The sequence below is a fragment of the Periophthalmus magnuspinnatus genome, chromosome 1, assembly GCF_009829125.3.
Source record: "Periophthalmus magnuspinnatus isolate fPerMag1 chromosome 1, fPerMag1.2.pri, whole genome shotgun sequence".
NCBI lineage: Eukaryota > Metazoa > Chordata > Actinopteri > Gobiiformes > Gobiidae > Periophthalmus > Periophthalmus magnuspinnatus.
The window spans coordinates 5,919,098-5,937,420 of record NC_047126.1 but is presented as its reverse complement, the minus strand read 5'-3'; the positions used below and the strand labels follow the sequence as shown (position 1 = coordinate 5,937,420).

General features: G+C 38.8%; 4 protein-coding genes across 10 annotated transcripts in view; 2 read left to right on the top strand and 2 right to left on the bottom strand.

Moving 5' to 3' along the window:
- Positions 1 to 105: 105 nt before the first annotated feature.
- Positions 106 to 4,224, top strand: LOC117373038 (coiled-coil domain-containing protein 149). 2 transcript variants are annotated; one of them, XM_033968898.2, is made up of 13 exons: positions 106 to 313; positions 799 to 960; positions 1,045 to 1,083; positions 1,239 to 1,346; positions 1,419 to 1,535; positions 1,613 to 1,785; positions 1,854 to 1,926; positions 2,037 to 2,121; positions 2,202 to 2,349; positions 2,451 to 2,527; positions 2,634 to 2,669; positions 2,782 to 2,847; positions 3,080 to 4,224. In XM_033968898.2, exons 1-13 carry the CDS (start codon positions 263 to 265, stop codon positions 3,499 to 3,501), a joined length of 1,557 nt encoding a protein of 518 aa, XP_033824789.1. In that variant the 5' UTR covers positions 106 to 262; the 3' UTR covers positions 3,502 to 4,224. The 2 variants fall into 2 exon arrangements, with proteins under 2 accessions (XP_033824789.1, XP_055079901.1); XM_055223926.1 differs by lacking the exon at positions 2,634 to 2,669 and having other exon boundaries at positions 117 to 313.
- LOC117378304 (extracellular superoxide dismutase [Cu-Zn]-like) lies at positions 3,494 to 11,553 on the bottom strand. Of its 5 annotated transcripts, none has more exons than XM_055223939.1 (4): positions 11,255 to 11,553; positions 8,153 to 8,464; positions 6,329 to 6,512; positions 5,104 to 5,182 (listed from the first exon to the last, which is right to left on the bottom strand). In XM_055223939.1, the coding sequence occupies exons 1-3, from the start codon at positions 11,351 to 11,353 to the stop codon at positions 6,351 to 6,353; spliced, it is 573 nt and encodes a 190-aa protein (XP_055079914.1). In that variant the 5' UTR covers positions 11,354 to 11,553; the 3' UTR covers positions 5,104 to 5,182; positions 6,329 to 6,350. The 5 variants fall into 5 exon arrangements, with proteins under 5 accessions (XP_055079907.1, XP_055079911.1, XP_033830787.1 ...); XM_055223941.1 differs by having other exon boundaries at positions 5,120 to 5,178; positions 11,255 to 11,510; XM_055223932.1 differs by lacking the exons at positions 8,153 to 8,464; positions 11,255 to 11,553 and having other exon boundaries at positions 3,494 to 5,182; positions 6,329 to 6,405.
- Positions 11,554 to 12,839: 1,286 nt separating this feature from the next.
- si:ch211-113e8.11 (uncharacterized) lies at positions 12,840 to 16,576 on the top strand. 2 transcript variants are annotated; one of them, XM_055223732.1, is made up of 3 exons: positions 12,933 to 13,091; positions 13,476 to 13,499; positions 14,241 to 14,899. In XM_055223732.1, exons 1-3 carry the CDS (start codon positions 13,036 to 13,038, stop codon positions 14,863 to 14,865), a joined length of 705 nt encoding a protein of 234 aa, XP_055079707.1. In that variant the 5' UTR covers positions 12,933 to 13,035; the 3' UTR covers positions 14,866 to 14,899. The 2 variants fall into 2 exon arrangements, with proteins under 2 accessions (XP_033832091.1, XP_055079707.1); XM_033976200.2 differs by lacking the exon at positions 13,476 to 13,499 and having other exon boundaries at positions 12,840 to 13,115; positions 14,241 to 16,576.
- The window catches only part of LOC117387472 (E3 ubiquitin-protein ligase ZFP91-like), a 22,940-nt gene continuing 19,522 nt past the window's right edge, over positions 14,906 to 18,323 (bottom strand). Inside the window, exons 3-13 of the mRNA XM_055225895.1 lie at positions 18,102 to 18,198; positions 17,920 to 18,033; positions 17,752 to 17,782; positions 17,543 to 17,626; positions 17,375 to 17,464; positions 17,109 to 17,297; positions 16,984 to 17,034; positions 16,833 to 16,911; positions 16,630 to 16,744; positions 16,461 to 16,560; positions 14,906 to 16,366 (exon numbers count right to left, since the gene is read on the bottom strand). Coding sequence (XP_055081870.1) covers positions 15,514 to 16,366; positions 16,461 to 16,560; positions 16,630 to 16,744; positions 16,833 to 16,911; positions 16,984 to 17,034; positions 17,109 to 17,297; positions 17,375 to 17,464; positions 17,543 to 17,626; positions 17,752 to 17,782; positions 17,920 to 18,033; positions 18,102 to 18,198 — 1,803 coding nt within the window. The 3' untranslated portion in view covers positions 14,906 to 15,513. The remainder of the gene's footprint in view (positions 16,367 to 16,460; positions 16,561 to 16,629; positions 16,745 to 16,832; positions 16,912 to 16,983; positions 17,035 to 17,108; positions 17,298 to 17,374; positions 17,465 to 17,542; positions 17,627 to 17,751; positions 17,783 to 17,919; positions 18,034 to 18,101; positions 18,199 to 18,323) is intronic.

The window sequence follows — 18,323 nt, the reverse complement described above, 5'->3', positions numbered from 1 at the left end:
CTGTTGATTTCAGTATTTTTTTAATGTATATATATTTTTTAATTTGATTATTTTTTATTTCAGTTTGATTTAATTACAAACTGACCGGAAACACGTCATGACGCTGGTTGTGTGACGTCAGAGCAGCGGAAGTGATGCGTGTTGCTTTGGACAGTGGCTAATCCCTTTGGTTTTGATGCTACTGGATTTCTCCGTTAGGACAAATGGACCATGATTTGACTTTAGTTCACTTCGAGTTTATTTAGAGGAGAAGTATAAGGACATGGAGGGGTCTCGCCGGACTGAAAGCGACTGGCAGGGGATGCTCAACGAGGTGAGTCCAATAACAGTGACAGGAGGAGGAGGGGATGGTGAGTGCCCCCTACACGTTTACCACTTTATCCAAGCTGCAGCCAGGTGCACACAGGTTTATACTAAAGACAAGTGGCTTTATTAAGTGGCAGATTAAGATTCCTTTGTCTGGTAAAACATAATGACATTGTAATAACGTTTTGACTTGACTGTTATGCTCCTGTGGATATTCATCATACGACATGTTTTAATATAAATACCTGTAGACATTCTTTCTTTAGTACTGCAGACATTGTCTTTGAAGAAGTAATCGCATCTTACAGCAAATCTCAGTTGGCTATTATCCTAATGCCAATTACAAGGGGAAATGCCAATACCTCTTAGCTTTAACCTTTAGAGACACCCTGAAGCAACTTTTCGTCAGGCTCATTAATTGCTTTTGTATTGTTAGCATTAAGGGTCTTTTTCTTTCTTGAAAAGCTAACAGTGTGTAGTTGCCTTTTACAGTTTCTAGTCTGCAAGAGAAAGCTCGAAAGCAAAAAAGAAGCCCTTCTGATCCTGTCCAAAGAGCTGGACACATGTCAGCAGGAGAGGGACCAGTACAAACTAATGGCTAACCAGCTCAGAGAGCGCCATCAAGGACTTAAGAAGAAATACAGGGAGCTCATAGTAAGTTTTAACTGTAAATTATCCTTTTATACTCTATATCTTTTTTTTAACTTAAATTAATACAATTTTTTCCATAATACTTAGGACGGAGATACCTCTCTTCCACCTGAAAAGCGAAACCAAGTAAATATTTTATTCTATTTTATTTATTATTATATATTTTGTATTTGATTTATTATATTTTATTGTAGTACTGTCATGTCATGGTAGTGAATGTGTTGTACTTGACAATGTGAAGGTGTTCATTTTAACTTTAAAATGTTATTTTGATGAATTAGGTCACTTTGGCACAGTTACTGAGAGACTCAAGAGAAAGAAGCCAACAGCTTTCTGATGAACTGAAAGAAGTGAAACAAAGACTTACAGAAGCTCAGGGTGACAATAAGGTGGTGCATTTCTAATGTAAATGTATCCTAAAATATGTAGCATAATGTGAATAAAAGCTCTTCTCCTCACAGCTGCTGAGGATGACCATTACCAAACAAAGACTGGGGGACGATGAGGTCGGAATGCGCCATTTTCCTGCTCACGAACGAGAGGATCTAGTCAGGCAGTTGGAGGAAGCAAGAGAACAGGTGATTTAGCTTTGTTAATTTATTATAAATCCCAGTTTGAATGCAGGACTTATGAAGGTGGATTCTGTGTGTTGCAGAATGAGCTGCTGGACCACAGTGTTAAGTCCGTGACAGATGAGCTGCAGGACATACGAGCAGAGCGGGATGTGTTTCAACAAAAGGCTCATCGTCTCAATGTGGAAATGAATCACCTCCTTGGCAATGATGAAATCCGAATGCTGGATGTAGATGCGCTGTGCATGGAAAACAGGTTTGGAGGGCATTTCTTTATCTCTATTTGATGTTAAGTCGGCACTAAACTTTGCCTGAATTTTACAGATATTTACATGAGAGACTTAATCAGCTACAAGAAGAAGTTGCCATTTTAAAATCAAATCTATCCAAGTATAAGGTAACTTAGAACACACAGTAAGCTACATTACCATGAACAACTTTTATCTTGTATTTTTAAGTTTGTGTTATAAATCGACATTCATATGACAAATATTCTTTCATTTGCAGACTGCTTTGGAGTGTCGAAAAAACTCTAAAATTAGTGGTAAACCCAACAGTAGTGCGCTCACAGGTGTGCTCTCTGCCAAACAAGGTCAGGCTCACATATTAACAAGCCACATGTGACGTTATTAAAGTATCTAATTATGACCATGATTACATGTTCTGTTTCAGTGAAGGAACTGTTGTTGTCTGAGGAAAATGGCTGTAGCTTGCCGGTCACTCCCCAGTCCATCTCAGATCTCAAATCTTTGGCCACAGCTCTCTTAGAAACCATCCACGAGAAGAACATGGTGATACAACACCAGCGCCAAATCAACAAGTAGACAACATTGCATTAATACTCAAGAATAGCTGTAACTATGTTTTGTTTTAACATATTCCAGAATAATTTTCTCATTTATTTTGAACTCTTTTTACTAGGATTCTTGGGAATCGCGTGGCAGAATTGGAGAACAAATTTAAATCATTGGAGATGTCGGGATTATGGAGTCTGCCTGGTATTTACATTGATGTTACATTTGTTCTTTTACTCTAATAACAAATTGATAACAAAGTTTATTCTGCCTTTCTGCCTTTTCCTGCTTTGCTCCTTGTTTATTGGAGGCTTAACTTATGATGTTTCTCTGGGGTATAATGGAAGTAGGTTTCTCTCTTTATCTCTGAACTTTACTCTACCCTAAAAGCACTCATTATGACTATTTGTATAATGTCTGTAGATTTAATATTTTAAAATATTTTTGTGTTGTTACAGGAGGAAAAGACACCATTATTATTCATGAGCAGGCCCCTGAGTCCTCAAACTGCAGTGTTAGTGAAGGTATAAGAATACTCTTTTTATTTCAATCAATCAATCAATCAAACTTTATTTATAGAGCACTTTTCATACAAAAAAAAGGAACACAAAGTGCTTTACAAAGCATTAAAATCAGTCCCACCCACCAAACCCACCCAACCACCCGACAGCCAAACAACCCAACCCCTCATTTAATTATGAGGGAAAGAACACGAGCAAGCATACACTAAAATCCTTTTGCTGTCTTTTCTGTCAGGTGAAAATGAACCCAAACAACTCAAAGAAGAACCAAATTTTCCAGCATCTCAATCTTCAGCTTCAGTGGAAGGGTCAGAGCTGAGCCAACTGTCCCCTCCCCAGAAAGATGATCAACAAACCAGCAGCTCGGTGCCTCAAACTGTGGAACTAGGTGATACGAATACAGATGAAACTGGACTTTATGAGGATACTACTGCTATTACTACTATTACACAGGACAATTTAAATCAGACGGATAATCTGGATTGTGAGACTGACAAAGACACTGAGCAGGATGAAACGGTCCACTGTGTTCAAACCACAGAAGAGCTTTCTTCTTTCACCGCTGCTTCAAACACGGAGGAGGGTGCACCGTTACCCCAAGAGACAGACCCAAATACAAACGGAACTGACTCTTCCAATGAGGAAGGGAATACTTAAAGACAAGACGACACAGATGAATACATTTATTTTTATTTATAAGTGAACACAAGGCAACACAGATGAACACATTTAGATGTATTTACCACTGCTTCAAACATGTAGGAGGATGCCCTGTTACCCCAAGAGGCATAAGCAAATACAAATGAAACTGACTCTTCAAATGAGAATGTGTGATTAGTGAAGACAAGGCAAGGCTTATTTATATAGCACAATTCGTACACAGAGTATTTCAAAGTGCTTTACAGAATAAGAAAGACATTAAAATCACAATTCAGCAAATCAAAACATAAATAATCATCATGAAACTAACATTAAAATAGAAGAATGTAGAATAAAAACCTCATATGCACAGATAAACAGAACCGTCAAGACAAGACAACACAGATGAGCACATTTATATTTATGTATAATTAGTGAACACAAGACACATTTATTTTTATTTATTATTAGTGACCAAGAAGATTGTTTCTATAAATGACACCAATGACGTTGTTCAACCAGTAAAAACAGACAGTTGACTGTGGTCAGGTGCAATAGTTTATTGCATGTAATTTATTCTTCAGGTTTTATGAGGAAGTTGATTACACACATTGTGGTATAGAGTTTTAACATCACACTAATGTTGATCAATACATTTTGTTACCAAACCAAATGAGTTAAACCTAATTATCTCAAACTTTACTTTCACTTTCAGCACGTGAATGTTTAAAGTACTTTTTTTTATGTTTATTACAGGTTTTAGGCAGTGGTTTCAATATGACCAGTTCACCATAGTGCAGCAAAAATAAAAGTAAAAACAAACTGGACAACAATTGAACACACTGACAAATATTTAGTTAAAACATGATTGACTCATTTTATATTACAGAGATGAAGGTCTGGAGGTTTTTCTTACCAAACCTGTATTTGCCTGTAGCACAATGACACTATAATGAATAAATGTCACCCCTGTGTTGTGCAGCTACACATATAAACTGCCTCATCTTCATTTCAAAGCGCATTGGTTTAATTCATATTTCTCTTATTGGTATTTAACAAGTTGTTTCATTGTTGCAATTGTGCATTGTTCTAATTCACTGTTGGAGGATTAGTTGTGTGCTTGGTCCAGAGATCTGCAGAGGTTATCCCAATCACGCAGCAGCCGACCCTGGGGCCAGCGTTCCCATTCAGCAGACTTGACGCGTCGCCTCCCCGCCCCATGTCGTCTTGGTGCTGGTGGACGACCACAGCTCTGCCGATGACACTGTCGCCTCCAAACAGCGTGGCCTCAGATTCGAACATGGTTTTGATGCGTCCGTTCTGAGTTATGAAGTTGCCAAAGTCTCCTGGGTGCTGGGGATGGTTCACGTTGTAGGGGTTGTAGTGCCCCCCAGTGGAAGCGCAGTTAGGGATCAGGTCCCCGTACTGATGAATGTGCACAGCTTTAGTCTCTGCTGTGTCACTATCAAAGCCTCGGAGCTGCAGGAAGACGGACAGTTTGCTCTCAGGGGAGTCTTGTTTAAACAGGACCATGCCGTAAACCTTTGGGCCAGCATCTGTCGGCTCGTTGGGTTTGACCTTACATACTGCATACAGGGTGCCATTGTGCACAGAGGCCTCTGGGGGGTACACAACTGCACCATGAGCTGAGATGCAGTGTTGATCCAGCAGAGCCATAATAACCAAAGAGAAAATCTGCCTTTGAGAGAAGATGCACATTCAGAAGTCAATATTTACCCTCTGTATCTGTAATTTTTTCATCATTATTATTAAAACTGAGTGGCCTACTTCTTCCACTAATGCAAATTTACTAAAGGCATCCATTGACTGCAGGTTCTAGACTCCTTTACACATTTCTTTGTTGATTTTACATAAAAATAACAAGTTAAATAAATAGAAAAAATAGGTAACATTTTACTAAAAGAAAAACTATATTATACATTCAATACAATAATATACTGTGTGATTCGGACTGGTAGAAATCTGAGGTCTAATAAAACTTCATGTGAGATTTTGATAAAGATTTGAGCTGAATTTTGTTTTGTTGTGTATATTTTTGTTTGTTCAAATGAAGAATGTGTTAAAAATAAACCCCTCAGCCTTTTCAGCAGGTCTCAAACAGTAAAATAAAAATACTTTAACATTTCAGTCAAGTTCAAACATATAGTGCAGCAGAAAGTACAGATACCACTCTCAAATGTAGTGAAGTAAAAGTAAAAAAAAAAAAAGCTCAGTATCTGTACTTTACTTAAGTTTACATTACTACTTTTACTTCATTACATTCCACCACTGTCAAAAGGTGAACGCCTCTTACCAGAACGCAGGCATCCTCTCCCGTGAGCGTGCTACCCTTTTGTAAACGCTGCGTCCGTATCACCAGCCTCACAAAGAAAGTTTCAGAAGACACTGTTTCATAAAGGTCTGTTGTGTAAGCATCAGGGGGCGTGACGCAAGGAGGTTCTTACACCCCTTTCACAATCCTCCTGGTCCCATTTGGTTTTCAGGCATGCAGTGTTGGAAATGAGTTTATTGGTTGTGGTTTAGTGTCTTTTTTTTTCTTTTTTTTTCTTTTTACAGAGTTATGAATTCCATTACAATGAAAACTTATCTTAATCCACTTTGTGACCGGTCAAACAAATGACTTAATAGTGTCCAAACATACACACATACATATAATCCACAAAAAACAAAAGTTGAAAAGGTTTATGCACAAACCGTCTAGCCTTTCCTCTGGTTTAAACACATCTTTAGTCCATAGTTTGGTCATCTCCTCATATTTGAAATCATAATTTGTATCTTTCATGTGTGTTGTTTTTTTTTTTACCCAGTCCCCCTCAGTCAGTACCTCCTCCTCTAAAGCCCGTGCCTCATCTTCTGCTCCGTGTGCTTCTCCTGACCCTCCGGACCACCGTTGGCTCTCTGTTTAGGGCCTGCATGGTGCTGATAGACATCTTGGCCCAGTAGTCGATCTCTTTGAAAACACGGTACACCCACAACTTCAGTTCAAACAGAATAGAGGGACACTGCACCTGAGAAAATGATAGATTGATTTAGTGTTTTTTAAGTAAACGAGACACAATTATCCACACAGTATTTATGTTTAACTGGGACTGACAATTTAGTGGTGTAATACAAAACTTATATCATCTTTGCAACCAGGAATTGTCTCCGTAGAGATGTTTTTGTTTGCCTGGAATGCTCCACAGTATTGCATGAAACATATTTAAGCAATACATGATTATTTTATTTAATTATGGGTCTTTTTATGGCTCAAAAACATGCATTCTGACAGCGTGTGGGTTCTCCTCTCCACAAATCTGACCTGTAAGTTGGCCTGGTGGCGCCATCTGCTTGTGTACATGGAGATTGATAAATGTAATGCCACATTGTAGGACATTCTACATGGAGACGAGCAGGTGGTGTACTCTTCATCAGTAAAGTTACACAGTGTACGTTTAACTAAAAAGCAGTTTGTTTAAATATACTTTTGGATGATCCTCTTTTACAATTTGTTTCTTGTCGGTTAGTGAACCACCTCGGGGTCCAAGATGGTCGTCTGGAGTAGTTGTAGGATCAGGATGTAGTAAATATTTTAGCATTCAAACTTCACACATAATCACACGTGTCCCAATATCAATGCAGGTGTCAGGTACGAATCAGTCGAGAAAACATGACTGTTTCTTGTGGCCAGTCGATGAATGTTTTAAAACTATATAGCAGAAGTTAATTTTATATTTGAGCATGTTGGATTTGGTTTAGATGATGTTTAAAGTTTCAACATGAGCACTGACAAAGCTGGATCACTGCATCTCTTCACGTAAGTCTGGCATTTTCACCCAACATCACATCACAAATATGGAAATCCACCATATTTGTGACAAGTAATGCAAAACAAAAACCATTAAAAACTAAACCAAAGCCCGGTGGAACAAGCTGATAAAGTGCTGAGTCACTCCTGGTGAATACAACCGTCACTCCACAGTGTCAGAGAACTTTTGAATGGACACAAAGTTCAGTATTTAGCATCTTAAAATCTGCATTTGTTTAACATCAGGCGGAACTTTTTATGAGGTGTGACGTGACAATCTCAAGATGGATTTTACTACAGTGACACAGCATGATGATGTAACAGAGTAAAAGTACTTAAATACTATACCTAAGTACTCATTTTAGGTACTTAAGCACATTTTGGGTTAATATTTTTTACTTTTACCTCACTACATCAGGCATCTGCACTTTTGGCTCCACTACATTTTTGAACTGGATGGAAAAGTAAAAGTATTTATTATAATTTGAGACCTGTTGAAAAGCCTGAGAGGTTTATTTTTAACATGTTCATAGTTTGAGCAAATAAAAATATATAAATAAAAACAGCTAGAAAAAAAAGAGTGGTACAATTGTGTCTGTTGAACAAAATTCTGCAGAAATCTTTATCAAAGTCACTACATTTGAAGCTTTATTAGAGCTCAAAATTAGCACAGAATACCTTTATTTTTTTACTCTTTAAGTTCATTTTTAAACTGTTACTTTAATACTTTTACTTGAGTAGATAATTTCATGTGATACTTTTATTTTTACTTGAGTTTTTTGTTGTTTTTTTGCTGCAGTATCTGTACTTTTACTTAACAGACATGAGTACTTCTTCCACCTCTCTTCATCTGTGCCTTACCTCTGGTGCTACACTGAAGGGTTTCAACGTGGAGCCAAATTGTGATTTAAGCAGCTCTTCAGTTTTGCCAATCAGAAAAGAGAGTCTGTCCTGCACCATTTTTCTTTGTTTCTCGTACTCCCCCATCGCCCCACTGCTCAGCTCTTCCTCCTCTTTAGTCACGGCCTTGTCCATCAGCCCTTGACACTGGACAAGGGCAGAGTGTAGAAGCCATAGTTTCTCCTGACTGCCCAACAGCGCCGACGAAAGCTGAACGGGCACGAGTCGACCATCAGTGACTGTCATGCTCGAGGAAAAACTCTCCCTCTTCCTCTGAAAAATAAAGGCAAATTGAGCATTGAAAAGCAGGGAAAGGATTAAAGAAATGGAATGCTTTTGTTCAGTTTATGCATGTCCAGTCCTGTGCACATTAGGAACAATTCATGAGGATTTAATTAAACGTGTGACGCAATACCAGGCCATAAACAAAACTTAAGAAAACAAAACTTAAAACCTAATAGCTCTTGGTAGTTTTCAGATTCTGTGAGACGCCATAATCCCAGAGGGCGGAGGCACGAGCCAGATTTCTATTGATTACATCAGTGCCCAAGACAAGAAGCCTCATGTGGGCCCACCTCTCATATAAATTAATAGGAAGAGGGTCCAATTCTGGGCCTCTAAGACTCTGGCTCCCCCCGTTGACTCCTCTGAATTACATTATCCTTTGCAATGAAATATTCAAAGGTAAATGATCATTTCCATAAGTGACTAGAACCACAAACTCACTGAACACATTAGTTAATTAATTATCTGTATTAATCATAGACTCTTTATATAAACGGACAAAGCTAACACATTCGCCGCCGCGTTTCAAATAGGAAGTGTCATGAGTTCGCTTCCTGCTCCGTCGACTCTGGCTCCAATTCACTTTACATTGAAAAATTAGCACCCCTCACTCTGTAACTGCTGCACCGAGCCTCGTCGTTTTGGTCTTAAATGTTCATTTTAACCCGCTCTACATGATTCTGGTATTTTGATTTCACAATTTTGTCTGTAAATCAAGATATGAACATTAATAACAGACAAATCAGGCTTCACTTGACTGGAGCTGACGCCGAACTCCCTTAGTCCACTTCCTTATGGTATTAATATTATTGGCCTGCAGAATGTTATGATGTCATCTGAAACCCAGCGATATGTGCAGATGGAGGTGTGTTGTGTAACATGCAACGAAGCAGGACATACTGTGCTTCTAAAACTATAAATCAATTAACCGCTGAGAAATCTGCAAGGTTTTAAGTGAAATGCGGCTTAGCTTGGGTGTGAATTCACAAAATTTGCCAGGAATCTGTGAAAAAAATGTGTTGTAAGAGGCATTTATTTTAAAATTTACTATAGTTTTAAGTTTTTATTTGTTTTTTCAGAATCTTTTCAAGGTGAATATATATTTTAACCTGCACGTTTGAGGAAAGAACATGCTGGTTATTGATTTCTACACTTTTTATTCCCTCACTCTTTTGCATTACATCAACATGAGCTGATCTGGCATGATAAGAATGTAATTGGCTGCTGAGTTTGTGTACTCCCTGTGGAACTTAGGACCAGTGTGACAGATTGTCCAAACATGGTCCGCATTAGCACTGTCATGGGACATCCAGCAAGAAGTATATAGGAGTATAATACAGACAACTTTAAAAAAAAAAAACAACATACAGTACTTGAAATGTCTGCCCTCATCATGATAAAATGTGTTTTAATTATGGTTAGATTCTTCCCACATTGTAAATCTTTTCCCACCCAAAGAATAGTCAAGGGACATACTGATGAAATGACACATGTCTGCAGTGTTGGAACATAACAAAGGAAAAGTAATAAAGCACTGTACTTAAGTTTAAATTTTAGGTATTTGTACTTTATTTCAGTACATTTTACAGTGGGTATTTTTTTACTTTGTACTCCACTACATTTCTGAACTGGACTGAAAAGTACAAGTATTTTTTATTACTGTTTGAGACCTGCTGAAAATCCTGAGGAGCTCTTTTTTTTTTTTTTTTTATCAGTTGCATATTTTGAGGAAACAAAAATGTACAAATAAAAACTGCAGTTCTTTCTGAGCAAAATTCAGCACAAACCTTTATCAAAGTCACTACATTTGAAGCTTTATTACATCTCAAAAACTTTTACTTTTTACTCTTTAAGTTTTTACCTAAGTTATTTTTTCATGTGATACTTTTATTTGAGTATTTTTTTGCTCTAGTATCTGTACTTTTACTTAAGTAACAGAACTGAGTACTTCCTCCACCTCTTCATGTCTGTGACTGGTTAAACATGTTGGCAACTTTCCCTCTGCCTTTTGCATTTTAATTATTGCTGAATGTGATACCTTCTCAAATATTAGATAACATCAGGGCCTATGTAAAAGTGAATTGATACTTTGCAGCTGATTGCATCAACATTCCCTGGTGCTGTGACGCTAAGTGAAGGCACAACTCTGTCAGAAGCTCTGTTAGACGTGAGCGTTACGTGGCTGAAACTACAACAGGTGAGATGATTTGTGACGTTAAATAAGTCCCTCACACACAAAATTACAATCATAAAACGTTTTTCAGTTAGTCACTTTCACTTTTTTTGTTGAACTTGTATTGATCAAATGTGCTGTTTAAATCAGTTTTACAATCAGTCTTACAACTTTTTGTCAGTGTTGGTTAACATGTGCATTATGTCTCCATGGTTACTGCTGAACATAGACCATAGAGATGCACGTAGGACACCCCCCAGCATGATCTCACTGCAGAGAATGAATAGTCAAAGAACCAATACTAACACTAAGTGACATGGAAATCAAGCCTTAGGCAATGACAAGTCTGTTCCAGTATAAACGCCCACCTTTATAATTCCTGGAACACTCCCTTGGTATTCCATTGCCTTCTATGTAAAACAATTTAATTATTTCAAACACCACACACCCACCCTTATCTTCTTTTTGCACACATCCTAAACCACTCTCCCTGTCACTGTAAAGATTCTATAGGTTTTAGCAAATGAATGGCAACTACTCAAACACAAACACATGAGCTAGTTCAGAACAGGTTGAAGTAAGTGGAAAAAAAATGCCATACTCACATAAAGTTCCAACAAACTGGAGCAGTCATGCTGTAGCTGCTCAGCTATGGAAACAGCACTGGCCACAGACGTCATTCCTCTGGTCCGTCTAAGAGCCATTGGACTGCTCACTGAGAGATACAGATAAAAATAACTTCCAAATTTATAAACCAGTGGAAATGTAATTCATCTAAACCACAAAGTTCAGCTCAGTTAATCTCTCCTCCTCCTCCACTGTACTCTGACTTGACTTGCTGCTTTTATTTCCAGGTAAAGCCTCTCTGCTTGCTGCGAGTTACTTGTGTTGCATGCTTTTGGCCAGCTCTCCGCCCTTTTCCTCTGGGAACTTGATGCCTGGCCAGTGGAATTCAACAGGACCAGAGGGGTGAAAGGAGGAGTTCATCAGCGTATGCATGAGAAGCTTATCAGATTTACTGGAAGTAGAGAGCTACATTTAGACTGAAGACAGTAACTAATTGGATAATAAAAATTCAAAAGGGGGTACAGCTAATAGAATCAAAATGTATACATTACTATTGCTGTAAGTTTGTTCATCTTTAACAATGTTAGGGTGAGCAGACGTCCCTATTTAAGTGTCCCAATTTATTTACCAATTTGATACCAATATAGTGTGATTTGTTTAGCTATAATAAAGAAATCCGTGCTTAAAAATGAGCATAAGGCAAAAATAAAAAAATAAAAAAATAAAAAAAATAAATAAATAACAAAAATATATATAAATGACCACCTAACTAACTAATTAAGTAACTAACTAACTAACTAACTAACTAACTAACTAACTAACTAACTAACTAACTAACTAAATAAATAAATAAATACATAAATACATAAATTAAAAAAATAATAATAAATAACTAAAAATAAATAAATAACCATCTAATTAAATAAATAAATACATAAATAATAAAAATAAATAAATACATAAAACGTAACGTAACGTATTAACTAACGAACTAACTAACTAACTAACCAACCAACCTTCTAACTAACTAACTAACTAACTAACTAAATAAATAAATAAATACATAAATAATGAAAAATAAATAAATACATAAAAATAAGAATAAATAAATAACCATCGACCTAACTTATTAACTAACTAACTAAATAAATAAATGAATGAATAAATAAATAAATAACTAGCTAATTAACTAGCTAACTAACTAACTAACTAAATAAATAAATAAAGACTGACAGATGTTCCTCAGATTATATAGTGAACCACAAGTGAGTAAAATCTTTTTATTTATACCAACCATCCCAACCAGGGTATGTCCTAATTTTTTATTTTGAAAATCTGGTCACCCTAATTTAAATAGACAAAGTTCTTGTTCACGTTGTGTTCTAAAGTTACAAGTGAGCCAGGCCAGTGCATAATGAGGAGACTTCACATGCAGTAATTAACCTGATGGTGACTCAGTGCTGCTGGGAACATATACCCACGTCCTGATAAGGCTGAAAGAGGAGATGATAAAAGAAAACACTAAGATACTCTAAAAAATTGTGATTATTTTATTTTTGAAACTTAGTAATAATAACTACCGGGATTTAACTCCTGCAGTACCACGCCACTACTGTAGGTGTCGCTGTAGGCAAATTGAGTGTAAACAAAACAGCAGCTTCCCGTCGGGCAGAACAAGCAGGCTTTTTTATACTTTAATATCTATAAATCAGGGGCAGATGTGTCATATGTACAAATGTTTTTAATCGTTCTACTTTCACAGCAGTTTGTTGTTTTAAAAATCTCTGTTGAATAGCTGAACTTTCATTGAACCGACAACATGAACGCTCTGGTGGGCTACGGAGTGTCCTCGAGCTCGGACAGCGACGGGGAAGCGTCAGATGAGCAGAGTAACACCAGGTCAGAAGAACACACTAACACCAGGTCAGATGAACACACTAACACCAGGTCAGATGAACACAGTAACACCAGGTCAGATGAACACACTAACACCAGGTCAGATGAGCTGAGTAACACCAGGTCAGAAGAACACACTAACACCAGGTCAGATGAACACAGTAACACCAGGTCAGATGAACACACTAACACCAGGTCAGATGAGCTGAGTAACACCAGGTCAGATGAACACACTAACACCAGGTCAGATGAACACACTAACACCAGGTCAGATGAACACACTAACACCAGGTCAGATGAACACACTAACACCAGGTCAGATGAACACAGTAACACCAGGTCAGATGAACACAGTAACACCAGGTCAGATGAACACAGTAACACCAGGTCAGATAAACACAGTAACACCAGGTCAGATGAACACACTAACACCAGGTCAGATGAACTGAGTAACACCAGGTCAGATGAACACACTAACACCAGGTCAGATGAACACACTAACACCAGGTCAGATGAACACAGTAACACCAGGTCAGATAAACACAGTAACACCAGGTCAGATGAACACACTAACACCAGGTCAGATGAACACAGTAACACCAGGTCAGATGAACTGAGTAACACCAGGTCAGATGAACTGAGTAACACCAGGTCAGATGAACACACTAATACCAGGTCAGATGAACTGAGTAACACCAGGTCAGATGAACACCTTAGAGACTTAGACTTAGAGTTATCCCTGCATTTGTCTCCAGTAGGTTATACTACTGTAACGTTCTGCTGACTAGCCTCTCCAACCGAGCATTAAGACAGCTGCAGTGCACACAGAACACTGCTGCTCGGGTCCTGACTAGAACCAGGAAGTATAAGCACATAAGTCCTGTGCTCAGGTCGCTAGCTGTGCATGTGACTGAAAGGTTTTTATTCTGTGCTCTTCTGCTTTAATATACATTTTATGATGATTATTTGTGATTATTTATGTTTTGATTTGTGTGATTTTAATGTGTTGTAATGTCTTTCTTGTTCTGTAAAGCACTTTGAATTACTTTGTGTACGAATTGTACCATATAAATAAACTTGCCTTGCCTTCACTGTTGTAATGGTTACACATATATTCTCTTTGAAAAGGTCTAATCAGGAGGGGTGTCAAGATAAACCTGTAAAGAGCCGAAACTTCCTACTTGAGGCGGATTCTGGGTCAGCATCCAGCGATTCAGAAGAGCCAGAGGAAGAGCAGCCCATCGCACACCTGTATGGCACACCACGGGGAGGTCTCCCGAGCCCCACGCTGTCCTCCGGGATGAACAAACTGCCACCACCCTCCCTGCAGGCCTGCTCTGACACCAGTGTGTTCACCAACCCATTCAAGGCTCAGGCGGACCAGAAACTACATGCTCTGCAAAAGCACGTGCCCCTGACAGAACAGGCCCGACCCTCTCACATCGGAGGACGGCGGATATGTGTGTCGTACCGGAAGGATGGAAGATGCAGATTTGGCATTAAATGCAAGTATGCCCATGACAGTGATCTCCAAACCCAACCCGCTGACTGCCATCTACAAACTGGTAGAGAGGCCCACACCAGTGCGTGTGGTGCCCAGGGACCCCAGGGAAACCAGCATGACACAGAGGATAAGTCAGAAGGGCAGAAAGTAACCAAGAAGAGAGTTGGTCTAAGCAACACGTTAATTCCCCCAAAACGAGCAATGAAGCGGTATGCAATGCAAAGGGAAAAAGAGGGAGGCCATATCTGACACATTTGTCTTCTATGCCTGGATAAAAGAACAAAACAAGGGGTGTTAAGACATTTATTTACAACATACAAATCAACAGTTGTGTGTCCTTTCTACCACGCTGTTACAGAGGTGCAGTTTTACTATAGACCTATTTAAGATTTCTACGTTTATGTGACAGCAAAATGTGTAGTTTGCATCTAGGAATTTCTAACGTCCACAACAATGTAGGTAGCAATACAATGTCTGTTTGAACATGGATTAACTGTAAAGACTAACAGCAGCACATGTATTATGTTACATACATATGTTTTGCTATGTTAATCAGAGTTTATTTATTAAATTTGTTATGTGCATAAACATTTAATTTTGATGGAAACCTTGAAAGAGCCACATTCTAGACTAAACAGTTTACTTGGGACAGGATGACTATATTGTAATACCAGCATTGTAAAATATTTCTTCAACATACACACATAACTTGTGTTAACATGACTTATGTACAAATGCAACAACTTGCACATACTTTCCCTGATACAGAAAATCTAAAAAGCTACCAAAAGGTATCTAAAGTAGAATAAACTGTTACTATATTGGTGCTCCTACACATAGCTTAGGCAGTTAAATACAGTGTTTAGGCCATTATTATTATTATTGTTATTCATATAATTAACTTCCATTTTCTGTTTGTGTGCACCATCCTTGTTTCACATCAGAGCTTGTTTCTTGTTGTTCCCACACCACACTGTCCTCTCTTGCCTCTGTCTGCTGGAGGCAGCTGCTGTTGGGATTGGTGGAAGACATCACTGGATTGTCAAGAACAAAGCCTTCCCCATTAGAGGAGGCTGGGACCTGCGACTGGGGGGAAGACACAAGAGCCGGGCTGGAGGTTTGCAGGTGAAGCTGGCTCACAGGCTGGAAGGTCATCTGAAGGATGTGGGGCTGCCCTGTGCTCTGCTGCTGAGAGGAGTACGCCTGCAGAGGGGGTTGATGTGTCACCACTGCACTGGGGGAAGGGGTCAGTGGCTGAGGGCCCTGCACAAACTGCACAGGCATCTGGAGCTGGAGATGAGTCTGGTCAGCGGGTGAAGGGGGATCGATGGGTGACAGTGCAATAGTTACAGGCACCTGCATGGTATGTAGGGTCTGGTCCTGACCCAGTAACACCACCTGATGACCCACTTGTTGGGTCATATTCTCTACCTGGGTTACCGCTGGAGCCTGACTTTCAGGCACAATTTGACCCACCTCTAGACTGCCAAGGTCTGTGGGCACAGGGATTCCTTGTAGCTCCAGCAAAGAAGCTGGGGTGGTGATAAGTGCTCCAGCATTGGCTGCAAGTGCTTCTGCTATTAGAACTTCTGGATGACTTTTAGCCTTGTGGGCCACAACACAGTCCTTCTTCTCAAACTTTTTGCCACAAATAGAACAGGAAAACTGGTAAGTCGCATCAGCATCATGCTTTTTCATGTGCCAGTTTAGTGAAGCTTTTTGCCGGCAAGTAAAGCCACAGATCTCACACCTAGAAATGAAAGGGTAACATGTTTTCTGTTGTATTTAATTCAATAATAGAAATCACACCAGACCAATAAACAATATGTGTACAGAAGACGTACTGTAGAGGTTTCTCTCCTGTGTGGATCATGCGATGGACAGCGAGGTTGTGCGAGCTCTTAAAGGCACGAGCACAGTACTCACAGATATAATCTCTCTGATCTACAAAAAAAAACAACACTGCTGGGTGGTGTTTATGTTTTCTACAAATGCCTTGTGTGCGTTACTTACCAGTGTGATGCTTAGCATGACGCAGCAGCTGCTTCTGTAGCCTGAACAACCTTCCACAGGATGGGTGCGGGCATACGTACTTCTTCTTTAACAAATGCTGGTATTTAATATGGTGCTTGATGGATAAAATAACATACATAAGTATTTTATAAACCACTTGACAGATGACATTGAAACATTAATCATGACACAGTGGGACAGACCTGTAAGTAACGTGGATGTGCCAAGACTGTACCACAACCCTCCATCTCACAACGTACGTACTGAACCGGTGGCTTTTTCCTAAAGGGTTTCAACATATAAATATTCAGTGCAATCATAAACTCTAATGAGTACAGAAGTGCACGATTGTACCTTCGCTTTGGCAGGCGTGGAGTTTTGTCATCTTTTTTCCTTCTACCTCTCCTAACACAGGAATGAACGTAGTAAATGATGGACATTGTATTTGTTTTGGAAAGTGATTATGGATGTGTGCTTACTTCCTGGGTCCTCCCGTCTCTTCCACATGTTTTTCTTCAGCTTTGACTTCCTCCTCTGCACTTTCCAAACTTTCCAAATCTGTTCCCTCCTTTTTTATTTCTTTCTCTGCTTTGGGATGTTTATCGGTTTCTTTTTCTCGCTTTTCTTTTTGTCTCGGAGGAAGTCTACGTTTTGGTTTTGGGCCTTCCCTGCAAGAATTATATATTTAAACGGTTTATTAAAATGTGTATATTTTCAGTAAATTTAATAAACTGTAAGCTCCCACTTTTCTCCTTTTGGATCATAGCTCTGGTCATTTAGGTCATCTCTGAAGGGAACATCTTCTTCGCTGCTGTCTCCTTCCTCTTCCGCACTACTGAATTCAGAAAATTATATATTATAGCATCGTTATAGCCATATTTTTCAGATTTCTGCTCCTTGTCTGATTCATTACCTGATATTTGTCAAATCCTGAAACTGTGGCTCTACGTCAAGTGCATCTTCACTGAGGTCATCTCCATCCTCTTCTTTCTTCTTACTGAAAGTTTTATAGAATAAGTCACATACAGGAATAGAATAACTAACACAATTTGACACAATAACATTATATTTCATTAATAGATCATGTTAAGTGGCACAAATGTTATACAGAATAATACTTACATTTCAAACTTCTTATTAATTTCTTCATCAACTGTTGAGAGAATTTCAAAAACAAGATTGAGACAAGATTATAAACCATTATACAAAAGTTATAGACAAGAACCATGGAGATTTAAGAGTGTGATTTTGGTTTTGCTGTACGATTTAGCAACAAGACTGATGGCTTACCAACAGGACTTTCAGTTGGGGGCTCAGTCTTGCACACTGGTTTAGCAGGGCCCCTAGCTCGACCAGATGTAGGTTTGGCACGGGTCTGAGTTGAAGGTCTCTTAGAAGGAAGTGCTATGAGAAGAAAATGAAGAGTTACATTTGAGTACAGTGCATTACAGTATTTTGACTATTTTCATTACCTTCTGCATCTGTAACACTTTTCTGATCATGTGACCTGCAACAGAATTGGAGATAAGTGAGAGAATGGCACAGAAATTGCAGAGAACTGAACCAAAGCTAAAAATCACAGGTAGGCTACTAGGAACAGGTGTGTTACTCCGCCCATTTTATATATATAGAAAAGGGGGACGGAGCTTTCCTTGCCATAGCAAACATCTGCATTTGGATTTACTAAAAACTTA

What these genes read in the sequence shown, in the direction of transcription:
- LOC117373038 (XM_033968898.2), top strand. Translation starts at nt 263, where the DNA reads ATGGAGGGGTCTCGCCGGACTGAAAGCGACTGGCAGGGGATGCTCAAC. An exon ending in AGAAATACAGGGAGCTCATA is followed by an intron (nt 961 to 1,044) that starts GTAAGTTTTAAC and finishes CATAATACTTAG; the next exon opens with GACGGAGATACCTCTCTTCC. An exon ending in TGTGCTCTCTGCCAAACAAG is followed by an intron (nt 2,122 to 2,201) that starts GTCAGGCTCACA and finishes GTTCTGTTTCAG; the next exon opens with TGAAGGAACTGTTGTTGTCT.
- si:ch211-113e8.11 (XM_033976200.2), top strand. Translation starts at nt 13,036, where the DNA reads ATGAACGCTCTGGTGGGCTACGGAGTGTCCTCGAGCTCGGACAGCGAC. An exon ending in GATGAGCAGAGTAACACCAG is followed by an intron (nt 13,116 to 14,240) that starts GTCAGAAGAACA and finishes CTCTTTGAAAAG; the next exon opens with GTCTAATCAGGAGGGGTGTC.